The sequence below is a fragment of the Orycteropus afer genome, unplaced genomic scaffold (genome assembly GCF_000298275.1).
Source record: "Orycteropus afer afer isolate SDZICR_OR568_19922 unplaced genomic scaffold, OryAfe1.0 scaffold00319, whole genome shotgun sequence".
Taxonomy (NCBI): domain Eukaryota; kingdom Metazoa; phylum Chordata; class Mammalia; order Tubulidentata; family Orycteropodidae; genus Orycteropus; species Orycteropus afer.
In genome coordinates this window covers 314,855-334,810 of record NW_006921906.1, presented here as the reverse complement: position 1 = coordinate 334,810, position 19,956 = coordinate 314,855, and the positions used below count along the sequence as shown (strand labels likewise).

The 19,956-nt window shown below is 37.7% G+C and overlaps 1 protein-coding gene across 1 annotated transcript in view; it reads left to right on the top strand.

Annotated features, from left to right (window-relative positions):
- The first annotated feature begins 7,247 nt into the window (after window positions 1-7,247).
- Window positions 7,248-19,956, top strand: part of LOC103206463 (mitochondrial poly(A) polymerase) — a 55,949-nt gene continuing 43,240 nt past the window's right edge. The window contains exons 1-4 of the mRNA XM_007951917.2: window positions 7,248-7,404; window positions 15,245-15,417; window positions 15,892-16,125; window positions 17,943-18,167. Coding sequence (XP_007950108.1) covers window positions 7,248-7,404; window positions 15,245-15,417; window positions 15,892-16,125; window positions 17,943-18,167 — 789 coding nt within the window. The remainder of the gene's footprint in view (window positions 7,405-15,244; window positions 15,418-15,891; window positions 16,126-17,942; window positions 18,168-19,956) is intronic.

Below are 19,956 nucleotides of genomic sequence, written 5' to 3'. Positions count from 1 at the left end.
TGATTTTATGTCTATTAAGTTCTTGTGATTTTGTTCTTTCTTATTTTGGTTAGAAGCCTTATTAATTTTCTTTGTGGTTACCCTGTAGTAAATTCTTCTCTTTCTAAGTTTGGAACAATTTGTTCTATATTGAGATCATCCTGACTTCCTTTCCATATGGAAGGTTTTTAATTATACAACTTATTCCCTCTATTTGCTTTGTAGTTGGTGTCATTTACAGATTGACTCCTCTGGTTTTCTATTTTCCATTTCATAATCTTGTCCATTGGGTGAGGTGATCTGTGCAGTAGATATGGCTGACTGGTGGAGAGTTAATGTCCTCCTCTTGTTGGATGGGGAAAGGGATATAGAAAAAGACAAAAAAAAAAAAAAAAAAAAAAGAAAAAGAGGGTGTGGTCAAGATAAAAGACTGGTAAAAATGTAAGAAGATGAAGAGGAAAAGGGCAAAATGAACAGATGACAAAGGAGAAAAATTGGGAAAAAGGGAAGGAGGGAAATAAGGAAACTGAGAAGGGGGAACTTTTACAATTATAGTTAGGTGGCAGCCCTGAGAGCAGGCTGATGTGGTGGAAACTGCTGATCTACCAGGTTGTGTGCCCATGGAGGTGAAAGGAGCATGGCACGTTGGGCACCTCCAATGGAAAAGGTTGCAGGTGCGTGCCTCTTGTGCTCAATGTGAGAAACATCAGCCAGCCCACAAGTGCCAGAAGTGAGAGCCTCAGCCTAGGGCCTGTCTGTGTGGACTGCGTTGCTGTGGGTGGCTACAGGACTTTCTTGACCATTGACTTGTTGGTGGCTGGGAGAGGTTTTGCCCCTATTTTCAGGGAAGCTGTACTTTTTGGAGCAGAGATTATGGCTCACCAGTTGTGATTTACTGCAGTGGTTCTGGAATCTCTCTGGGAACACAGAGAGATGTTTATACAGCTCTTTCCCAGACTCTAGTGAAAGGCTGCCCTGATAGTATCTTCTCCAACCGCGCCAACAGGCCTTTCTATTCATAGAGGTGGGAGGTGCCTGGTGCAAGTGGGCTCTCTGAGAGAGGAGGCTGCAGAGGTGCCTCTTGTATTCAGTATGAAAAAGATCTCTCAGTCCCTTAGGCACCCAACAAGCAAGTTTCAGCCCTGGACTCAGTAATATATATATAGATGGTAATAAATAATAACAATAAATAAAAAATAAAAAAATAATTTGCTCAATAAATAGTTAAATGAATTTAGTTGAGCTTATATTGTAGTTGTGGGAAAAGAGATAACAAAATAAGTGTGTAAGCATATATAGAATGTGAAGTGGTAATACATGCTATGGAGAAAAATCAGGCTAAAGGCAGTAGGAAATACCATGCCATGATTGACAGCAGAGAAAGGATTACTATTTCAGAGGGTGATCAAAATATGCTTCTCTAATAAGGCAAAATTTGAAAGGAGACCTGAAGGAAGTGAGGGAGTAAGCCATGTATGAAAAAAGAAGTTGAAAAAAGAGGATACAGGAAATGCTAATGTCCTAAAGTGGTAGTTTGCTTGAGTATTTGAAGAATACAGGCAGTCCTCAGATTATGAATGAGTTCTGTTCCTAAGTCTGTGCTAAAAGGGGAAGGAGGCCACATGTTCAGGCCTCCTCTAACCCTACAAGAGGAAGACAGGATTACCAGCAGTAACCCAAGGCCTATTCCTGCGAGGCCAGACATGCTGCCTCCCACCAGCCCTTTCACCAACCGTTCCTCCCAAAGCACCCACCACCTCTCTCCTGGGTTCAATAATTCACTGCAGTGGCCACACAGAACTCACAGATTATGAGGTTTATTAGGGAAGCACCAGGCTACAATTTGAGTTCAGGAAAAACGCTCAGTCTCTCTCCCCAGCCCACCATCTCTCAGCCAAGTCTCTCACAGTCTCTCCCCCAGCAGTGCTAGTCCCTCGGTGTCTCACTCAGCAATGCATGTCTCTTGCATCTCTTTCCCAGCAGCACGTGTCTCTTTCAGGGGTGCGTGTCTCTTTCAGAGGTGCGTGTCTCTTTCAGCATCACGTCTTCCTCAACCAGCAGTCAGAGAGAGTTCTGCCTCTAGGAGGCCTCCTTTTGAGCCCGGAAGGGTGGTCAAACTAGCCAATCACAGCATCAGAACTCTAAGCACGTGAGAGAGAGTGGGAACCTCCCAGAACATTGTATTGTGCCATGCCCAACAGAAATACTCCACGTGGATAACATTTACAATCAGGAGCTCCTCAGTTGTTCATTCGACCACTGAGTTTACAATGACTTATGGATAGAAAATCCATACTAAGTAATTTACTACACTGCAGTCTGTCTTTAAGTCGAATTTGTACATAAGTCAGAACATCAGTTAATCAAATGCTTGTCTTAATATAAAGTATATACTATACATTTCTATGCATAAAAAACATTAAGGAAACATTTCCAGGTACATTAAAATGTCTTAAAGATAATACCATAATGATAATAATAATGTCTTGATGCCCATTGTAAAGTATTACAAATATATAATGTCCCTTGAATTTTTAATATAATAGGCTTTATAGAGGTTGGTTTGTAATTACGGGTTGTACATAAGTCAGACGTTCATAACCTGGTGACTGCCTATATCAAGGAGATTAGTATGGCAGGAACAAAATAGATTAGACAGAGAATGCCAAGATATGTGCACAGAGAGGAAGTGGGAGGCCTGTCCATATGGAGTAAGCCCTTAGCTTTTACTCTGGAATGGAAAGAAGCCCCTGGAGGGATTTGAAAAGAAAAGAGTGTCATGATCACAGCACTCTAGCCATTTTGCTGAATAGATGGTAGGAGGCATAGCAGAAAGAGATAAACCAATTTTTATGAGTTTATAAGAAAAATATAAATGAGCTGAATCCAGCAACATATACAAAGGATTATTTATACACTAGGACCAAGTGGGGTTTATCCAGGAATGCAAAGTTGGTTTAATATCTGAAAACCACTGAATGTAATACACCATATTAATAAAATAAAGGGCAAAAAATCATATGCTCGCCTCAATAAACATTTATTGAATAAAATTTTTGACAAACTTCAACATCCTTTCATGATAAAAACCAACAAACTACTAAAAGAAGGAAACTACTTCAGCCTGAAACAAACAAACAAACAAACAAACAAAACCCAAACCCACTGACATCGAGTTGATTCTGACTCACAGCAACCCCTATTGGGTTTCCAAGGTTGTAAATCTTTACTGAAGTACATTGCCTCACCTTCCTCACATGGAGTAGCTGGCAGGTTTGAATCGCTGACCTTATGGTTAGCATCCAAATACGTTACCCATTATGCCACCAGAGCTTCAATCTGATAAAGAGCCTCTTTCAAATACCCACAGCTAACATCAAACTTAATGGTGAAAGACTAAATGGTTTCCCTCTAAAATCAGGAAAAAGTCACTCTCACTACTTCTATGCTACATTGTAGTAAAGGTTCTAGCTAGGATAATTAGGCAAGAAAATAAAATAAAAGGCATCCACAGTGTAAAGAAAGAAGATAGAAAATCCTAAGGAATTTATTGTATTTCTTGTAATACACTTGTAATCAACAATCTGAAATGGAATTAAGAAAGATAATTTCTTAATTTAATTCTTAGAATACTTCAGGAAAAAACAAAAGAAGTGTAAGATTTTAAAACAGAAAAACACTGTTGAAAGAAATTAAAGACCTAAATAAATGGAAAAACATCCATGTTCGAGGACTGGAAGACTTAATATTGTTCAGATAATAATATTCCCCAAATTCATCTCCTGATGCAATAAATCCCTGTAAAAACCTGTTTTGCAGAAATGACAAACTGATTCTAAAATTCACATGGAAAGTTTACATGGAAAGTAAAGGGACCTAGAATAGTTAAGAAAGAGACTCAGGATAGTTGAAACAATCTTGAAGAACAAGAATGAAGTTGGAAGACTCACATTTTCTGATTTTAAAACTTACTACAAAGCTACAATAATGAAAACAGTATGATACTGGCATAAGCAGAGATATATAAACCCATGGAAAAGAATTCCAAGTTCAGAAACAAACCCATGTGTCTATGATCAACTGAGTCTCAACAAGAGTGCAACTACAATTCAACGGGAGAAGGAACAGTGTCTTCAATAAATGGTTCTGGAGAAACTGTATCTCCACATGTGAAAAACTGAAATTAGACCCTTCTATTTCACATCATATACAAAAATTAACTCTAATAGATTCAAAACATAAATGTAAGAAGTAAAAATATAAAAATCTTAGAAGAAAACATAGGGGTGGATCTTTGTGACCTTAAGTTAGGCAATAGTTTCTTATATATAACACTAAAATACAAGTAACAAAAGAAAAAATAGAGATATTAAACTTCATCAAAATCAAAGGATACCTTTAAGAGAGAGAAAAGACAACTAAACAGAATGGGAGAAAACTTTGCAAATCATGTGTCTGATAAAGAATTGTATTCAGAGTATACAAAGAATTCTTACAACTTTGTAATAGAAAAACAAATAACCCAATTAAAAATGGGCAAAGAATATGAATAGATATTTCTCCAAAGAAGATACATAGATGGCCAAAAATCATATGAGAAGATGATCAATATCATCAGCCATCAGGGAAATAAAATCAAAACCACAATAAGATACTACTTCACACCCACTAGAATGGCTATAACAAAAAAGATAGATGATAATAAGCATTGATGAGCATGTGGAAAAATCGGGATCTTCTTACACTGCTGGTAGGAATAAAAATGACGTAGCTACTTTAGAAAACAGTCTAACAGGTCTTCAAAAGGTTAAACATAGAATTATCATATGACCGAGCACATCTACTCCTATGTATATACCCAAAAGAAATGAAAACATATCCACCACACAAGAGCTTTATACAAATGTTCGTAGCATCATTCATTATTCATAGTAGCCCCCAAATGTAAACAAGCCACATCTCCATCCATCCATGAATGAATAAATAAAATTTAGATCCATGCAATGGAATATTATTCAGTAAAAAAAAAAGAGAGAGAAATAAAGTACAACATGGATAAACCTTGAAAATATTACACCACTCCTCATTTATCACATGGCTAAGTTCCAAAGACCAAGTTGTTATGCAAATGTTAGGATTATGAGAAAATGGAGCATGACCACATCAGATGCCAAAATAGAGGATGTCTACATCATTATATAACTGTCAAATTACATCATAATATAACTACCAAATTTCAGCATTACAAAACTGCCAAATTACATAATTACGTAACTGCCAAACCACTGAGAATCATGGCCCAGGCAAGTTGACACATAACCTTAACCATCATAGTTAAAGTTACTCTCTCCTTGCATCCTGGTGTTTGTTACTGCCAGACTACTCCATGAATGAGCAAAATAGTTGGATAGTAGATTTTTCCCTATTGTCATAAAGGTGAAATGTAGTAATGATATAGTCAATAAGTGAGGAATAGGTGTACACTAGTGAAAGAAGCCAGTCACAAAAAGACCTTGTATTGTATTATTTCAATGATACGCAATGTCTAGAATTGGAAAATCTATAGATAGAGAATGTATTAGTGGTTGCCTAGGGCTGGGGGAATAGAAGGAATAGAGGGGTGAGTGCTAAAGGTAGGGGTTTCATTTTTAGGTGATGAAATACTCGAAAATTTACTGCAGTGACAGTTACAGAACTCTATGAATATACTAAAAACCACTGAATGGTACACTTTAAAGATGCATATGGTATATGAATTATATCTCAATAAAGTTGCTACCAAAAAAAAAAGGAAAAGAAAAGAAATTCTTTATCTTTGCCCTTGACTGGCTGTGTAACTTTAGGAAAGTTACTTAAAATAAGTGCTATATAATTTATTATATTCTAAGTTATCACAAAGATTGCTGGTGGCACAGTGCTTCATTGCTCAGTTGCTAATTGAGAGGTTAGTGGTTGAAACCTACCAGCTGCTCCATAGGATAAAAGACTTGGTGATTGCCTTCTGAAAAGATTTACAGCCTTGGAAACCTTATAGGCAATTCTACTCTGTCCTACAGGGTCACTAGGAGTTGAAATCAACTTAACAGCAATGGGTTTTTGAGTTTATCACAGAAGCCACTGAGAAATGCATAACTGATAGGACACAACTACTCTGAAGTTATCTTCTCTTTGGAATAATTTTAAGTACATTGTATTCAATGTGATTATTGTTAGCTGCCGTCTAGTTGGTTCCAACTCATAGCAACCCTGTGAATAGAAACATTGCTCGATTCTGCCCCATCCTCACAATGTTTAAGCCCACTGTTGCAGCCACTGTGCCAATCCATCTTGTTGAGGATCTTCCCTTTTTTTCACTTACCCTCTACCATTCCCGATGTCCTGCCGCAGAGGTTGGTCCCTCTTGATAACACGTTTGACTATGTGAGACGACGTCTCCCTATTCTTGCTTCTGAGGAGCACTCTTGCTGTACGTCTTCCAAGTCAGAGATGTTTATTCTCCTGGAGAGGTTATTCAAGAGAACAGAAGAAAAACAAAAAAAAAAATGTAATGAAAACTAAACCACTCATATAAATCATTTGGCAAAGCCACACATTTAGAAGAGTGATAATACTTCATAAAAGATTCTCTAGTGTCCAAATCTGTTTTGAATAGGTCATTTTTATATAGTGTTGGAAAACAGACCTGTTTTTAGTCACTTCTCAGCATCATTTAGTTTCTCCTTCTGTGAAGAGAATTAAGTAAATGAGATGTGTACGTTAAACTCTGTAAAAATGGGAATAATATTATTTACCACTGAGGCAAATGGTACCGTGAGACTTGAATTGGACATGCAAGCGCTTAAAATCAGCCTATGCTGATTCTTTTTTTGCCTATAAAGTTAAGGTCTAGATCGGTTCTGGACTCTCAATTCAGTGCTCTTCCCTCAGGACCTTGTTCTGTATTTGCAGGTCTATGTTTATGACGTGAATTTAAAAAATACTGTGGCCCTCTCTTTATTGGCATTTTCATCTAGGGAACTGCGGGAGAGTAGAAACAAAGTACGTCTGAAATCTCAGGGATCTTAATTTTTATCTCGATTTAATGTCCCCGCCTCGGACACCGAGGGGTCGCTATGAACCCGATCGGTCTCGATGGCATAACGCTGCTGCTGCCCAAAATGAACGTCTCGCGCCTAATTTGACCCTTAAAGCTTCCCATTCTTTTCTCCTCAGAGCGCATGCGCAGGAACCCGGTGAACTTTCGTCTTTGCGCTTTTGCTGCTTTTACAATGGCGGCTCGCGGCGTGGCACTGTTGACCCGCGTCCCCCTATGTGCCCAGGGAAGGGGGCAAATCCACCGTCCTATTCAAAGGCTTCTCAGTTGTCCAGGAACTGTAGCCGCCGACCTAAAGAAAGAGGATCAGCCATCTGGGAACGTGGAGACAGGTGATGGCGCCGTGTGCTCGGTTTTCTTTTCCTGGACCCACAGCAGGCGAGGGAAGCGGGGAACACACTGAGGTCGCGGGCGAATGTGTGGCTTGTGAAAAAGGCGGTGGAAACTTTGACAAGAGTGTGAGGCTGCGTCCTGGCCGCTTCTTTTCTCATAGGGGACCCTTAGGCCTGCGCCGTTGCTGATCAGTAATATTTTTTACTAACAGGGAACATCCTGTCTCATAAATCGCAGTTTTGTTTTGGCTTTACTTGTTGGGAAATCTTTATAAGAATGCAATTTCTAATTTCTTATTTTCATCTGTTATCTTAGTTTTGCAATAGCTTTCACCTAAGCGTCCTTTAGCTTGCTGTAGTAGAAAGAGCTCTGATGTAGAATAAGCATGTATGTATTACTCAGGACTCTTTCAGACCCAGATGACAGAAACAACGCAGATTAGCTTAAGTGGAAAGGGAAGATGTATGGGCCCCATGTAACTGAACTCCAGAAAGAAGAAAATAATGCTGCCTTAGGGTCAGCCAGATCATTGTGCATAGTATGAAGAATTGTTTCTTTCTTCAGCTGTTGTTTGATGGCCTCATTATCTCAGGTTCTTCCACATTGGAGGTGGTTGTGGAGGGGGGTAGGCTTGGCCACTAGTTGATCTATGTGCACATGCTTATGGTTTTCTCCAAATAGATGAAGAAAATAATCTTTTACCTGAATTTGAAAAACTCTAGGGAAGCATTTTTAATCTATCATATGCCCACCATTTGGAGGATATAGTATTCATAATAGTATGACAGCCCTGGCCTAGCTAATGGCATGCAATAAGTGGGATGGGTAGGATAACTGCATTGACAGCCCCACCACAGCTATACTGAGTGATTTCCTGTAACCAGGGATGCACTGTTACCAAAACAAGAAGAACAGACACCAGGCATGCAGACAGTAGGTAACAATACAGTGGGCTTCCCAGTTTATTAAGTATTTGACCGTGTGCCGTCTTTCCATCTATAAAATTGTGATGACACCTGCCCTATCTATCTCAAAATGTTGTGAGGTTCAGAAGAAAGTATATATGTGAAAGTGTTTGGAAAACTATAAAGTGTTTTATAGTTATATATTTGATGATCTCATTCATATTCTCATTCGTCTTTTCCAGACTATAACTCTCCATAGTAATTTTATATCATAGTTTCTAGACTCTTCATTATTGTTACTGTTCTCTGACATTACCTGGTTAATTATTGCCCTTCATATCCATCATATACAGAGTAGAGGATTAATAACTACTCCATATGTGGTCTGACCAGTAAGTAGTAAAGAATAGCTATTACCCCTTGAATTTGGATTTTTTAAAATAATTGTATTAGTGAAGCCTTAGATGATATATGTATTCTCTCCCAACTGCTACCCCAAAAGCTAAGACATTCTGCAGTGCTGTGGATCACTTTTATTTTCATTTTTTTTTACTGTGATTTGAGTGAAAGTTCACAGAGCACATTCATTTTCCATACAGCAGTTCACACACACTTTGTCTCATGACATTGACTGCAATTTCCCACAGTGCAGCAGCTCTTTTCCCACTTTTTCCCCTTAGTCACTTATTCCCTGTGTGTGTCCTTCCTTCCCATGCACTCCTGTACAGTTGTCTTCCTGTACATACACAACCCTAATATTCTCCCATTATTGATCTCTCCAATGAGTGTATCTACCTAATGTAAATGTTCAGCTCATATGCCTATATTTTTTTTTGGCTGGAAGCCACAGGAGTGGGTTCAATTCCAGATCTGAAAGACAGCTAGGGGCCATAATCTCAGTGTATCCACCAGGCCCTATCATGCCAGCAAACCTGGTCCCTTTCTTATTTTTTCTTAAATGATTTTGAGTTTTGTTCTACATTGTTTTCCCACTCTATCCAGGATCTCCTACATAGCTCTCCCCTCTGAGTAGCCAGGCACCATCTAGTTCTTCTGGTTTCATAGTTGTACAGGCTGAGAATTGCATGGTGTACCAGTCCTTTGAACTAATTGTTTCCATGCATCTTTGGTTTTCTTCATTCTTCTTTGCTCTGGATGAGAAGCGATCCAATGTTGCATCTAGATGGCCGCTTGCAAGCTTTTAAGATCCCAGTCGCTACTTGCCAAAGTAGGATGTGGAACAATGTTTTTGTGTAGTATATTATGCCAATTGAGCGTGTTTTCCCCTGGGACCATGATCTTGAGCCCACAGGTCTAACTGTTTGTTTCCTCTTGGTGGCTGGCTATGGCCAAGAAGTGACTACAGCCTGTCCCTTGTCAGCTCTCCTGTATACCTAGAAATTCTTATAGAACATACAGATACACTTGTGGAAACATTGTCTGCCAACCCTGTACATGGTCATGGGCACACTTCCACCTGCATAAATACATCTAATTGTTCAGCCTGTCCAACCATCCATCTGTCCACCCATGGATCACTTTTATGTGATCTTTCTCACCATAGCCTTATAACTCCCACCAAATGATTGGGCAAACTCTCAAATAAAGTACTTGTGCCCCAGCAGTGGGATTAGACAGCTTGCTAATAATGCAAATAAGGACCACGTGGAAGTGGACCATGTCAGTAAGGTATATGGAACCATAATGAGGGGATTGGTCAGTTTTGGCATCCTGCTAGGCTTAAAATGAACCATCCTGGAGGCAGAGGAGACTTCACTACCACCAAGAAATAATAGCTGAGAATGGAGCATGTCCTTAGGAACCTGAGGTCCCTGCACCAAGAACCTTCTTGACCCAGGAGAGAGAGAGCAAGCTGTAATACCAGAGATGGTAAGAAGCAGCAGCAGACCAGGAGACTTGACATGAGAGGGCACTATGGGCTTTCTGGCTCATGTAGTGAGGTGGCTGCAGTGGAGATGACAAAGCATAGAGGGAGAGAGCTGAGTACCTTTGGGCAGGAGGCTTGCTGGCAGAGTGATGTGCCTCTGGACACTTATGGCAGAGCTAAAAGAGCTTTCTAACACTTGGCCCACGCAGAGTAGAGGTGAGATTGAGAGGCGAAGGGCCAGAGAGACTGTTTATGGGTACAGCTGAGAAGAAGCTGTCCAGAGGGGAGAACTGTATCCTGAGTCGTTCCTGATCCTGAATTGTAACCTGTTAATTTCCTAATAAACCCTATAACTGACTATTGTCTGTGAGTTCTTTGTGGCCATTGCAGCAAATTATTGAACCCAGTGGAGAAGTAGACAGTGGTGGGAGGGATAGCTGGAGTCAGAATTGATAGATAGTTTGGAGATAGGAGGTATGTCTGACCTCTGCCTCATGAGAATCAGCACTGGGCTGTTGATTGTGATTCTCCTTCCACCTTGTGAAGTCAGATGAAGAAGTCAGACACTACTGCCACACCATTTTTGTGCATTCTTTTGATTCATTTTGAGCTTTCATTGAATCAAACTCCTAGCCTCTGAAATGAACTGCTAGATTGTTGTGCCCCCCCCACACCATTATGTGTCCTTTTTTCCTTAAGTTGTAAAAGCAGACAGTGTTTACTCTTAATTTTTCTTGTGTTATTTTATGCCTCAACTGTTGCTCTATTACAGGCACACCTTGGAGATTTTGCAGGTTTAGTTCCAGACCTCTGCAATAAAGCAAATACCGCTATAAAGCAATTATTGCTATAAAGCTAATATCGCAAAAAAGTGAATATTGCAATAAGGAGAGTCACGTGAATTATTTTGGTTTCCCAGTGCATACAAAAGTTATGCTTACACTACACTGTAGTCTATTAAGTGTGTACTAACAGTATGAAAAAGTTTGGAATATTGTGAGAATTAGCAAAATGTGACACAGATGCACGAAGTGAGCATAACTGTTGGAAAATGTCACTGATAGATTTGCTTGAGGCAGGATTGCCACAGACCTTCAATTTGTAAAAAAAAAAACCCAGAAAAACACATTATCTGTGAAACAAGGTATGCCTGTGTATTGTCAAGACCATTGCAAATCTGAGTATGTCATAAAATATTAGTGCATATTCCTCTCAACTTAGTGTCATTTATAGGTTTGATAAGCCTTTTGTAAGGCAATATACTTAAACTACCACAGCTTTCTTCCCCTTCTACACAACTTTGTCATGTCTATATTATTACCTCTTGCTGTTTAGGCCAGAATTGTCCGTGCTTTATTCTCCCATCTTCTCAAGCATGTTATTCCATCTTTTATCAATTTTTCTGTCTCAGTCTCAAACTCAATTCCTGCTCTTCCCTAACAATTCAGCTGCAGGAAGACAAGTTGCATAAATGTGTAAAAATATTGTATATAGATGGTAGTGCAATATTGTTTGTAGTAGTGAAAAAACTTGTAAACCACTTAGACATTAGTAGGGGGTTGGCTACTAAATATTAGTAGGGGGTTTATGCTAAATCTAAATACATAAAGAATACTTACATAATTGTTAAAGTAAATGAGTTATTGACTCACATGGAAAGATGTCCCCAATATATAAAGTTTTAAAGTATATGTCATAAACTAGACTGTATAGTATGATTTTAATTATTTCACTTGTATAAATTTTCTTTTTTTTTATGTTTGGAGAGATACTTACGTTTTTATTTGCTCTGAAAATACCTGGAAAGGTAAGTCCCAAAACCTAATGGTCTTCAGTATGGATTACACCTCAACATAAAGAAAATGAGAATCCTCACAGCTGGAACAATAAGCAGCATCATGGTAAATGGACAAAAGATTAAAGGTGGAAAAGATTTCATATTACCAACACCCATGGAAGCAGCAGTCAAGAAATCAAACGATGTATTAACTTTGGATAAATGTGCTGCAAAAGATTTATTTAAAATGCTAAAGAGCAAAGACTTCTCTTTGAAGACTAAGGTGGACCTAACCCAAGCCATGGTATTTTCAGTCACCTCATATGCATGTGAAAGGTGGACAATGAGTAAACAAGACCGAAGAAGAGTTGAAGCTTTTGAGCTGTGGTGCTGGCGAAGAATACTGAAAGTACCAAGGACTGCTGAAAGAACTATCCTGGAAGAAGTGCAGCCAGAATGCTCCTTGGAAGCGAGAATGACCAGACTATCTCACCTACTTTGGTCATGTTGTCAGAAGGGATCATTCTCTGGAGAAGGATATCATGCTTGGTAAAGTGGAGAGTTGGCAAAAAAAAAAGGGGCAGGCCCTCAACTATATGGTTTAACACAGTGGTGGCAACAATGGGCTCAAGTATAACAAGGATTGTGAAGGTGGTGCAGGACTGGGCAGTGTTTCATTCTGTTGCACATAGGGTCGCTGTGAATCAGAGTTGCCTTGACGGCACCCAACAACAACATTATTAGGGAAAGAGAACTGGGGGAATATTTATACTTTTACTTTATGAAATTTTATACTGTTCGACTTTGCTTTTAAAATAAGCAGATAGATCTCAGTCTAGACTCAGAATTAAAAAGCAATCAAGAATAGATAAGTAGTAATTACAACTGTGTCCATGAGTTGGGAGCTTAAGATGGCAGCTAAGAACAATTAAAACTGTAAAAACAGATGAGGTCCTCTAGGCTTAGCATATAGCATAAGAGAAAGAAATAGGGATCCATTGGAAGAAAGTCTATCTGTAGACAGAGATTAAATAAGAATATTCCCTATCCTCATTATGGAAGTCATTGATGTTAAATAAAACAACACAGCGAATTGAGTCTTTTATAGATGTTTAAAGTGAGGCAATACAGAGGTTGGAAAGATTAATTTATTCTTAGAGAATCAAAAGTCTTCACAGACCTGAGCCACAATTTGGCGTGTGAATGGGAGTTTCTGCACAGAAAATGGAAGATGAGCATTTCAGCCAGAGGGAATAAGAGTTCATAGGTGTATCATACAGTACGTAAGTGACAAATGCAAAAGAAGAAAACAGAATTTTGACGTTGAAGGGGGAGGTGGGACCAGATGACCAATGCTGTGCCCATTCTGTAGAATTTAGACTTTATGTTGAAGACAGTGTTGAAGAAGCTGTTGATCAGTTGGAAACAGGGAAGTTTAAGAATATGACTTTTTTTTTTAAAGATCATTTTATAAGTTTCACTTTGGCAATAATGTATAAAGTGGCTAGAGAAAAACAGGACTAGAGTGAATGGGCCCTGTTTAGAACACAGGCTATTGCAGCGATGATAGTCCCAAAATCAGAGTCTGAAGTTAAAGAATTGGCATGAGGGTGCATATTTAACAGAGATGGTTTTAGTACTGAGTATAGCCAGCATAGAAAATGTGCTTAATACATGTTTGATCAGTTGTTCAAAATGTTGAGTCGGTCTGCGCCAGAGAGTTTAATTAGGACAGAGTTTAGTGTTCAGCCAGCTTCTACTGTTCCTAACCTCCGTTTCTTTTATCTCATTCATGAGAACGTCTAAGAGTTTGCTAAAATCAGTATATAGCATTTGGAGTATCTCTTTGACCTATCACTTTTTTAAAATAAGTTTTTTATTGTGATTTCGCTGAAAGTTTACAGAGTAAATTCACTTTTCATACAGCAGTTCACATACACTTTGTCTCATGACATTGACTACAATTTACCACAATGCAACAGCTCCCCTCCCACTTCCTCCACATAGTTATCACTTCCCTGTGTCTTTCCCTCCGTGTGCTCCTGCTCCCTGAATTGTCTTTCTGTACATACACAGCCTTTCTGCTCTCCCATGATTCTTCTCTCCAGGGAGTATATCTACCTAGATAAATGTTCACCTCATATGCCTGTCTTTTGTTTGGCTGGAAGCCACAGGAGTAGGTTCAATTCCAGACCTGAAGAGCAGCTAATACCTGGGAATTCTTACAGAACATACAGATACACTTGGTAGAAACCCTATACTTTTGACATACCACTTTTGTAACCTTTTGATAGAACATGAAGCTAAAAGTCTCAGCTGATTTCCATGTATTACTTACATTTTCTATTCTGTTTAATCGCTTTTGAGTAATTGTTGAGGGTATTGATAGCAGCTTTGCTAGTTTATCATTTCTGGAATATAACATTCTACAATTTTAAAAGATACACTGAGCTCTTTAACCCACCCAGCTAGATGTTAAATATCTTGATGGAAAAAAACTGTTGCTGAAAGTCAGTGTTTGGCTTTAATTATGCTTTTAGAACATGAATGATTTTTTCCCCTTATTTCTAGTTCACTAGTTGATACTCCTTTGTGGCCAGTGAATTATGAAAATTTTATTCTTTCCTATCATAGCTCTGTTTTTCATTCCCTGTGATTGTGAAGTCACTAACCCCTGAAGTGGTTTTTAAATGAAAAAAAAATTACCCTCTGTTTCCTTAGTAAAATTATCATGACCTCTTCATGGGCAGCAGCTAGGTTTTAAATTTTTTGATTTCCCTGTGGTGCAGCCACATGATGGTTGATACTTGTCAGTTGTTTGAGCCAGATCAAGACCTCTGACGAAGAGAAGTTCTTACAGTAACTTCCTCTTATAATTTAAACTTTTAACTCATTGTCTAATTACACTCATATTTGCAACAATTTCTTTAAGGGTTTGAAATGTTACAATTTACACAGATTGTGTGTGTGCATTTTTGGAAGTGTTAAATGAGTATTTTTGTTCTTTTACTTTTAAAAGTTTGGTGAACCTCTTCGTTTTTTGCACTATCTATAGTCTAGTAAAACAAAACAACAGAAAGACATTTCTAGTTGTGGGAGAATGGTAAAATGAAAATTAAAAGTAGTATAGCTTAATTATAAAGGAAGAGAAGAAGGATAAAATTAGGATGAGGTTGGTTTTAGTTAGATAGAAAATCTTTGCATATGCTATCAAAATATGCTTTAAATTTTATGTGTGTGTGATGGCAATGTTTTTGTTTCATTCATAGGCTCTGAAGACAGAATTCTCCAAAAGAGATTCTCTGAGGTACAAAAAGAAAGACGAGAACAGGCTCAACGAACTGTTTTAATAAATTGCCCAGATAAAATGAGTGAAAAAAAGTTTCTCAAATATTTATCCCAACATGGCCCTATTAAAAATCATTTCTTCTATGAAAACTTTGTAAGTATTTGAAGAGCAATTTAACTTAATATTCATGCTTTTGAAGGATAAAGATCCTCAGGTTTTTTTGTTGTTGTTCTGTTGCCTCTTTGCAATATGGAGAAATACTCTTTCTTTTGAGATATCTTATTTAAATTCCTTTAATGAGTTTTTTTGGACATCAGAGTAGAAATCCTCACAGCAGTACTACATAGTTAAAAGTATTTTATAACTGAATGATTCCTTTATTGGAATATTTTAAACAATTGAATTGTCTTAAAGGGGATTTTTGTTTTGTCTTTTAATTTTCTATTTCATTGTTCTTTTGAGTTTCTCTTGACTAATATGTCTTTATTGTATCATTTTTTTAATCTAGTTAGTAATGATTAAAATCCATGCTTGTGGTAGAAATGTATCATTTGTAAATGAAAAAAGTGAATATTTTAAAGAATATGGTAATGAAATGTGTTTTTTTTCCTTGTGTGTTTGATATAGGGTCTCCATGCTGTTATAGAATTTTGCCAAAAGGAAAGTGTAGCTTCACTGCAGGATGCAGCTTGTACTCCAAGCCTGCGCAGAGAGGCTGCAATTCCATTCAGATCGCGTTTCTTCAATTTAAAGTTGAAGAATCCTTTAAACCAGACTTCTGAACAGTCTTCCATACAGTGTTGTAATCAATCACCTCCTTCAAGCAAGAAGCTTTTTGAATTACTTTGTTATGCAGACAGTGTAAGTTTATAGGCTTAATTTTTCAACATTTAAAAGTGTATGTGTCTGTGTATATAACCAAAAAAAAAAAAAAAAAAAAAACAACCCTATTGCTATTGGTTTTAACTTATGGCAGACTGTGTGTTACAGAGTAGAACTGCTGCTCCATAGGATTTTCTTGGCTGTAATCTTTACAAAAGCAGATTGCCAGGCCTTTCTTCCACAGCAGTGCTGGTTTTGTTCAAGCTACCAACCTTTAGGCTAGTGGTCAAGTATAAACTGTACCATCCAAGTACCCTTTATGTTTATATACACACATACATACATATGTGTGTGTTACTATTTTATATATTATAAAAGTTCATATTAAAATCTCCAAATCATTCAGAATATGTTGTATGAAAACTGTAATTGTCCCTGCCCAGCCCCATTTGTATTCCAAGGTAACCGTATCCTTCCAAAGTTTTTAGTCTTTGAACTATTCAGATTTTCTTTATCTTTTCAACATATTGACATAAAATTTTATATAATATTCTTTTAGACATTTTAAAAATACTTTTTACTGGCTATAATTCCTTTCTCTGTCTTAATACTGTTTGTATTTATCTTGACTGTCTTGCTCAGACTTGTCAAAAATTTAGGTAATGTAGTCCTTTCAACCAATCAGTACATAATTTTACTTATCTAAATTATTTTTTGGTTTGAATCTTTATTTTTAAAATTTCTGCTTCTAGTCTTGTATATTTCCTTTACTTTTATTTAATATTTTTCTTATATGCTTAGTTTAGTTATTTTCAATGATGTTTTCAAAGAAGAGTGTTTGAGGCTTTGATTTTTCCTTTAAATACTCAACTTCAGTGCATGATTTCAAAATATGATCTAATACAGATCTTCTAAGAATGTACAGGATTGTTAATCTAAGGAACAGAGATCTTGTGCCTTAATTGCTTGCATCATTGCTTGTTTTAGTGTGTCTTATCCTTTAACAGGTTTTTTTTTCTGTTTTATTTCCTACTTAGTATAAAATATCTCATTTTATGGTGGTGGTTTTGACCTCTTCTGGAACATTTCACTAATTTCATTTTCCTAAAACACTTCATTGTTTAGGAAAAGAGAACATTTAAATTCTAACCAACTTTCATTTTGCTAGTGTTACTCCTCTTTCTTTTCTTAAATTATTTTTGTTGTTGAGAATACACACAACAGAATGTACACCAATTAAACAGTTTCTACATGTACAATTCAGTGACATTGATTACGTTTTCCTTTTCTGAATTGTTCCTCCTCCACTAACATAAACTCACTGCCTCTTCAGTTTCCTATCTAGGCTTTCTAGTTGCTGTTGTCAGTCAGATCTCATACAGATAGATCTTAAAAGGCCACATGCTCAAGGCAGATTTTCTTTACTAGTTAAGCTAATTGTTATTTGGTTTTAAGAAGACTTTAGGAGATATTTTTGGTTTAAAGGTGTAAAGATTATATCAGGGCAATATTTTTTGGGGTTCTCGCAGCCTATTGGTTCTAGAAAGTCTGGATTCCATGAGAATTTATAATTTTTCTCTGCATCTCCCCCACCCCCTTTGATCAGGATTCTTCTGTAGAATCATTGATCACAGTATTCAGTAATGGTAGTAATGGACACCATCCAGTTCTTCTGGTTCTCAGTGCTTTTTTAAAGGACATTTTAAAAAATGTGCTTTTAACGTTAAAGGAAAAAGGGGCATATTTTCAAGGTAAGTCTCCAAAGCTATTAAATCTTTGGAAGTAAAATGACAGATATTTTATGTGACTTGTACATTTTCTATATTTCAGTTTTTGTTTTTGTTTTGCCCAGCTAGATAGACGATCAGCTGAACACACTATTGAAGGAATTCCAGATAACAGAAGAGAACGCTAAGCTACGGCATCTTACCTGTTCTCTTATTGAAGACATAGCAGCTGCATATTTTCCGTACTGTACCATCAGACCCTTTGGTTCTTCAGTGAATAGTTTTGGGAAATTAGGATGTGATTTGGACATGTTTTTGGATTTAGATGAAACTGAAAGGCTCGCCTCTCAAAAGGTAATTATATTTTCATAGACCACTATGATCATTTCAAGTTAAGAAATTAGGAAAATAAGGGAAATTTTTGAACTTCACAAAATATTAAATGATGGTTTCTAAACTTAGTAAATATTGTGGTTAAATAATAGAGTCTTTTTATATATGTGGGTAGTAAAATGGGTATTTCTTCTCAGTGTTCAGAAGTTTTTCAGTTAGTCCAAGATTGCTTATTGTGTTATTTAGATAATCTATATCTTTATTTTTTATGTGTGTGCTCTAGTTACTGAAGTGCTTTAGAAGCATGATTTCTTAATTTTATTTTGGTTTCAGTGAAAATGTATAGAGAAAATTGGTTTTTCATTCAGCGACACATACACATTCTGTTTCTTGACATTAACTGCAATCCTCATGCTGTAACAGCATTCTTCGCACTTCCTCCCTGTGCCTGCCTCTTCCCTTTGTTCTTCCTTCCCATCCCCTCCCATCTTCCTAGTTCTGTCCCTGGGCAAATGCTGTCCTTTTGATCTCACATGCTTGATTGTTCTAATAAGAGCATACCAGAAAAAACAAACAAACTCACCACCAGTGACTCATAGCAACCCACTTTGGGTTTCCAAGGCGATAAATCTTTACAGAAGTAGATTTTACAGTCTTCGTTCCTGGAGTGGCTGGTAAGTTTGAACCATCAACCTTCTGATTAGCAGTCAAATGCCTTAGGCACTACGCTACCAGAGCTCCCTAAATGTATTATAGAAATGCTTAAATGTGAAATATGGTATATAACTTATTACAAAGATTAAAAAACAAAAACAAAAACAACTCTCTGCCATTGAATCAGTTCTGAGTCTTAGCAGCCCCTATTGGATTTGGATTTCCAAGGCAATACATCTTTACGGAAGTAGATTGTTCGATCTTCCTTCCACGGAGCAGCTGGTGGGTTTGAACTGCCTACCAGTAGTTAGAGGAGCTCTGGTAGCATAGTGCCTAAGGCACTTGACTGCTCACCAGAAGGCTGGCGGTTCAAACCCACCAGCCACTCCTTGGAAGGAAGGTTGGGCAATCCTACTTCCGTAGTGATACTGCCTCGGAAACCCAAGGAGGGGTCGCTATGAGTCGGGGCCGACTCGACGGCAATCAGCAACAACAACAACAACCAGTAGTTAGCAGCCAGCTGGTTTAGGCACAGTGCCACCAGAGCTCCCATGACAAAGATCATAGCTCCTTAATAAGAGCATAAAATCAAAAAAACCAGAGCCACTGCCATCAAGTCGATTCTGATTAAGAGACTCCCATTGCGTTTCCAAGGCTGTATATCTTTTTGGAAGTAGATTGCCTCATAATGTTTCTGTAGTGCAGCTGGAGTGTTTGAACTGCCAACCTTATGATTTTGAGTTTTGTTCTACATTTCCCCCCAACTCTATCTGAGACTTATCATTGTGATCCCTTTCAGAGTGGTAATAGTGGTAGCCGGGCACCATCCAGTTCTTCTGGTGTCTGGATCATGGAGGCTAGGGTTCACATGCTCTGTTAGCCCTTTGGACTAATTGTTTCCTGTGTCTTTGATTTTCTTCACTCATTGCTTCATATGGGTAGAGACCAATAGTTGTACCTTTGATGGCCATTCACTAACTTTTTTTTTTTTTTTTTTAAATTTTATTTTGATTTGGGTGAAGATTTACAGAGTAGATTCACTTTTCATACAGCAGTTCACAGATATTTTGTCACATGTCATTGACCAAAATTTACAATGCAACAGCTCCCCTCCCACTTCCTCCCCATAGTTACCTCTTCCCAGTGTCCATCCCTC